This window comes from Sphaerodactylus townsendi, linkage group LG02, assembly GCF_021028975.2.
Source record: "Sphaerodactylus townsendi isolate TG3544 linkage group LG02, MPM_Stown_v2.3, whole genome shotgun sequence".
NCBI classification, from domain to species: domain Eukaryota; kingdom Metazoa; phylum Chordata; class Lepidosauria; order Squamata; family Sphaerodactylidae; genus Sphaerodactylus; species Sphaerodactylus townsendi.
Genome location: NC_059426.1, coordinates 74,450,151 through 74,456,150, shown reverse-complemented (window position 1 = coordinate 74,456,150; position 6,000 = coordinate 74,450,151). Strand labels below are relative to the sequence as shown.

The following is a 6,000-nucleotide window of genomic DNA, read 5'->3' as shown; positions in this document are numbered from 1 at the left end:
TGTTGGGGGGGGGGAAGGAGATTGTACACCCCTTTGAGTCTACTTACAGGAGAGAAAGGAGGGATATAAATCCAAACTCTTCTTCAATGTGTGATAGTCTTCTGTAATCATTGTATGGGAGTTGCCCAGTATTGCTACAAAGAAATCGGCTCTCCAGATTGGTATATATCCAATGAATTTTACCTGCTGATTGCCCTAGTACAAGTGCTCACCAAGTAAATGTTACAAGTGGGAAAGGAATCACTGATTGTAGCATTAGTCATGTAAAACTGACACTTAATCTACAGCTGAAACTGGTTCCAGTGTTAGTGACATGATTCCATTCTTTGGGGCTTTCAAGCAGTCCAACAAACAAGTCTTAACTGCTTACTGGCATGGCAGCTATTTTCCTAGTTTGTAACAGACACATCAGACACTCAACCTAAGGGGCTAAAGTTCTCAATTGTTCTTCAGCTCCCAGTACCTGGTTCTGGTGCCTTTTTGACACAATTTATTAAAAGGCTGATCACCAATGAAACTTGGTTAAAGAACAATGACACCATCCTAAAGAACCTGTAAGGCCATTCCATTTAGTTGTCTTTGTCTATCTTCCCTTCATCAGCTGTGTTTTCGTTGGTTTCCATGATCACCTCCATTAATCCCACAAGGTCTCCCTCTGCTAGAGAGATGCCAGAGTCATTGGGGGAGGAGCTGGCTACCTTTCTCTGATCTTTAGTGAGATGAGCATTGGTGCCTCCACTTCCTATGTCTTTTGCATGCCCAGAAACCATTGCAGGATCTTGCTCAGGAACTCCAGGAGTGTCATCTGAGTTAGGTTCCATGGCAGCTTTTGCTTTGTTCATATGGGATCTCTCAAGCACTGGAGATGTCAAAGGTGTGAATGAAAAAAAGGTAGGGCCATTGCTGCTAGGGGTCCTGGTGCTATCAATATGAAGGGAGGTAGGGTGATCTGGGTTTGGAGTTGTTGTGTTATCTCGAGTCAGCCATGGATGATGGTATGCTTTTAGACTGTTCTTGCTGTTAGCTTGCCATTCAGGGTCTGGGGACTCAGGAAAGAAATGAAAACTGGGACTTCCTGAGTCCCCTGAGGATAGGGCACCTGGGCTTCCAAGAGGAACAACATCCTTGAATTTATGGCTTGTGGGTATTTCCTCCTTTTCTACCGTCACTGTTAGTGAGTCTGGTATGTGGCTTTTTTCTGCTGGCCATGCAGAGGTTTCTTTAGGTCCTGAACCAAGAGAGGACTGACTTCTATCCTTATCACTAGCCTTACAAGGGGACTGGCTGGCAGAGTTGTCCTTCAAAGAACAGGCAACAATACTGGAGAGGGCAGGAGGCTTTTTGCGGCCTAGACGTCTGGATGGGAAGATCATTGGAATGGAGCTGATAGGTGTTTGGGGAGCACTGTAGAAACCAGGCCTCTCATAGAACGGAGTAGACATGAAGGCATCAAATTCTCTTAGTTTGCTATCTTCATTTTCCCATTGATTCTGTGAGTTGAAACCTGGATGAAACCTTTGTGGATTAATGCTAGTAGGGCTCCCAGATTTCCCATCTGGATATGCATAATAAGGGGAAGGAGGCATATTTTCATTCCTCCGACTCATCAGGTTCATTCTTGATGATGCTCTGGTGAAACTGGGGGATTGGACACTCAAAAAGCGGCTTATGTGCCCCAGCAATGGTGTGGAGTGGTTTGCTTCCTCGTTCTCTTTAATCTTTTCCAGGGGTTGGAATTCCATCTCCTCTTTCTGCATGCTGGAAAAGAGAGAAAGGCAGTTACAACAAATGAGTGAGGAGAAGACTCATAGCTGATATGTCTATAGAACAAAGAAATTTTATTCCATTTTTATTCCACCCTCTATGAAACTTAGATCAGCATGCCTTCTACTCCCCTCTTTTATCCTCAAAATCAACCTTTAAAGTAGACTGATAATTTCCCAGATAGCTTCACTGGAATATAAGTGCAGCAAAACTGGATTAGACGAGCAGTCTAGTTCAGCATCTTGCTTCACCCAAGAGCAAACCAGATGTTCTGGAAGGCCTACAACCAAGATAACTTCTTTCAGTGCCCACACTGAGGGGGCCAACCATTCTGCTTTTCCTCCCCATTTAGCACCACAATTTACCACAGATAATGAAAAACTAGCCTAATTATTCAGTGAAAAAATGCTTACTTACTACAGATACCACCCCACACACACATAGCGAGGCTCCTTTGCACATGGGCTCTCCTTTCTCAGCCCCTCTCCTCCCTGCACACACTCAGACAAACTTCCTTAACTTTTCAAAAGACTTCTTTCTCAGATTCCCCCCTCTCCCCATGCACACAGACAAGCTCCCCTAATTTTGCAAATGGGTTCTCCTTTCTCAGATCTGCCACCCCCTGCCGACACACACAGTTTCCCCTGACTTTGCAAACAGGCTCTTCTGGCACAGCTTGATAGAGTTTGTCCCGTGTTCCTAGGCAGGAAGTTCTTCAAAATTCACAACAGGGACCTAGTCCTGCTAGGGAGAAGCACACTGTGGTGGGGAGGAGGGGAGCATGCCTTCCTCCTGCACTTTCTCCCCCTTGCAAGGCTTGTCACTGTCAGGGAGAAGCACACCATGGGGAGAGGAAGGGAGTATGACTTCCTACATCAAGGGCTGCTGGGAAGTGTAGTCCTTGCCCCTCCAGAAAGAACTGGAATCTGGCTCCTCCCTGATGGCTGAAAACTATGCTTCCCAGGAGCTCTAGCTTTTTCTAATTTGTCATCAGGAACACGCTGCTCAATTATATAGCAAAATTCCAAAAAAACCTCTATAAAGGTATTGCAGTAGTGTTTATTCTTCTTGCAGTTCTTTCCAAAAATTCCCAATGTGGAATTTCCCCCTTTCACTGCTGCCGCCAACATTTTCATTGAACCATGCCCCACAATCTCAAGATCTGTTTCCGAGTCAGTCATTGCTAGAACTGACCTCATAGTACAGAGAGGCAGTGCATTGCTATCTGCCACTTCATTGTTAGCTAAGTGTTTATAGCAGACCTTTCTGTCTATTTCCATGTCCCACATCAAGAAAAGCTGAATTCTGTGACAAGTCTCTTTAGACATGATTTAAGAGTTCAAGAGTGACAGGGGGTAGAAAATGTTGACAGAGAGAAATTTTTCTCTCTTTCTCACAATACTAGAACCAGGGGGCATACATTGAAAATGCTGGGGGGAAGAATTAGGACTAATAAAAGGAAACACTTCTTCACGCAACGTGTGATTGGTGTTTGGAATATGCTGCCACAGGAGGTGGTTATGGCCACTAACCTGGATAGCTTTAAAAGGGGCTTGGACAGATTTATGGAGGAGAAGTCAATCTATGGCTACCAATCTTGATCCTCCTTGATCTCAGATTGCAAATGCCTTAAAAGACCAGGTGCTCAGGAGCAGCAGCAGCAGAAGGCCATTGCTTTCACATCCTGCACGTGAGCTCCCAAAGGCACCTGGTGGGCCACTGCGAGTAGCAGAATGCTGGACTAGATGGACTCTGGTCTGATCCAGCAGGCTAGTTCTTATGTCCTTAAGAGATACCTCATGGACTACACAATTGTGTGTACAGATACCACTTATTTGGCAGCAAGTGCCTTGATTACCAAAGCAATTATACTAATTTTATTGTCTACAGACCATTTAGGGATCATTTGAGTGCTGAAGAGAAGGGTGGGGCTTGGTACCACAAACAATTTAGCCATGAGATTTGGATGACTAAGGTTATATAAGAAGCCATAATAACAGCTTCATAGTAAATCAAAACAACAAAAACATGGGGAGATGAAGCTCAGCAAAAAATGTCTGCACTTCAGAGAATGGAAATTTTTATAAACTGCTAAAGCCTTGCGGAACTTTAAATATAAAGAATGTATATTGTGGGATGGATGTTCATTGGGAAAACTTATTTAATCAGATGCTTAAATCAGATACTTTGTTAGATTGCCAGTGTTATTTTAGGCAACTTCACTTGCCTGATGTCAAAGGTTGAACCGAGAAAAGATGGCCGCTTATATTCTGCAGTTGCTGCTGTGTAGGGTGGCTGTGGGTCTGATTCATTCCAGTATGGATCTTTCTGCAGAGCAGGCAAATCTTGGTGCATTTCATCCACAGCCATAAGAGAGACCTGTCATGAGAGGATATGTATGTCAGACACAATGGGATAAAAACTGCAATTATATTTTCCTGTTCTGCCCTTATGTTTCTATATTGGATAGAAACAGAAGTTTCTAGTAACTGGGGAAGTGTTGCAGTGGAAGTGTTGCAGTCCACAATTTAAACATTGAAAGTAATGCTGTTTCAGGGTGGGAGAGAATCCACCCCCAAACAGCATCACTTTCAATGTTGTTTTAACTGGGGACCCCAGATTCTCCCTTAAACACCATTGAAAGTGATGCTGTTTTTTTTGGTGGGGGGGGGGGATTCCAGCATCACAGTGGCTGCCCATGCCCCCCCCCCCGCAAAACTCAGATTCTGCACTGGACTCCATTTTCCCTAGCTATGCCTCTGCCTGGAGGGGAGGGCAGAAGGGTCTGCTGGCTGCTGGCTGGGAGCCCAGCTGGTGGGGGGGCAGGTGAGTCTGCCGCCCCTGGCCCCGGAGAGCTGCTTTTATAAGCACTGAGGCCGGGGGCAGGGCATGGGGAGGTGTGGCCATGCCCCCAGGGGATGGTGGGGGTGTGGCCCCGCCCCCAAACCTGTCCCATAAAAAATCTATACCTACGTCACTGATCCCAGCTTAAGTTTGTTATTTCATACTATACTCTGCTCATGGCACCAGATGAACAGTGGAGGGCTGCCACAGTTTTTGATGGTTCTAAGTGGATGGTGATGCTACCTAGGAAGTGTAAGAAAGATCTTCTGGTAAAGGCCTCCAACTCACTTGCAGATTCCTATCAATGAGCCAGTTGGTTTCAAAGTCATCATCATCTTCCCCAAATGGATTGATGAGCTGTTCAGCTACCTGTAAAATTATTGGAAAAGATCATAGATATAGCAGTGCAATCCTATGCAGTTACTCTAGTAGTCCAACCCCATTGAAATGAATGGGTTTAGACTGGAACAATTCTCCTTAGATTGTACTGATAGCTCACCCAAACTGTAAATTCTTGTTGTTCTGGAGGTTATTAACCACTTATAACCCACTTATTTATGGCAAAGTGCCAACGTGGCAATTTAACCTGAATAACCCCCTTGAGCAGGGGCCAGCTTGCTGTAGCCTCCAGCAAGTCCCACATGTGCCGCTCTGCGCCTCTCTAGCATCTCCGCTGCCTCTCCCCAGGCAGCAGCCACTTGGAGCACAGGCACCAGGACCGCCAGCTGAGTCCTCCCTGCTCGCTGAGGTGCATGCAGATCAAGTCCAGCGGCCCAAGCCAGCCTAGATGTGGGGGGGGGGCGATTTCCCCCCCGCACATGATGAACTCTCTGTGCGCGTGCCCACAGAGAGGGCTCTGAGTGCCACCTCTGGCACCCGTGCCATAGGTTCGCCACTACTGAGCTATACATATTGCTTGAAATGAACATAATAATTTAATTTTGGTGACTCAAAAACCCATTTCCCATGATCTGCATGAGTGAACAGAAATTCCTGGTGATTAACATTCATTCTGTCAGACAGACCTTTAGCCATCCAGCATAGAAGAAAAACTGTAGGAAGGTGAAGATGGGAACAAAAAGGTCAGTCTCATGGCCAGGATATGCCTTTGTTGGGTCCAGAAACTGCCGGCCAATCAGACAAGCCAAGAAGAAGCTGTAAACAGCCACAGTTACCACCTGGGAGAAAGAAGCATTGTTAGGGCCTTTCAAGACACTGCTGTTTTCTTGGAATGGAAAGAACCATACAGCAATACTGGAATCACAGATTACATTTGATCCCCTTTCCTCTGAAGGTTCAGTCAGATTCTTTGTTACTGGACTGCACACTTTATACAGTTAAAAACAAACAAAATCCTGCTGAGCTTTCTTTCTGTTATGAGAAGATGGAGAT

The 6,000-nt window shown here is 45.5% G+C and overlaps 1 protein-coding gene across 1 annotated transcript in view; it reads right to left on the bottom strand.

Annotated features, from left to right (window-relative positions):
- LOC125427419 (bestrophin-1-like) overlaps positions 1-6,000 on the bottom strand; it is a 28,284-nt gene continuing 22,284 nt past the window's right edge. The window contains exons 7-10 of the mRNA XM_048486783.1: positions 5,634-5,786; positions 4,897-4,977; positions 3,992-4,143; positions 1-1,758 (exon numbers count right to left, since the gene is read on the bottom strand). Of these exons, the coding sequence (XP_048342740.1) occupies positions 570-1,758; positions 3,992-4,143; positions 4,897-4,977; positions 5,634-5,786 (1,575 nt within the window). The 3' untranslated portion in view covers positions 1-569. The remainder of the gene's footprint in view (positions 1,759-3,991; positions 4,144-4,896; positions 4,978-5,633; positions 5,787-6,000) is intronic.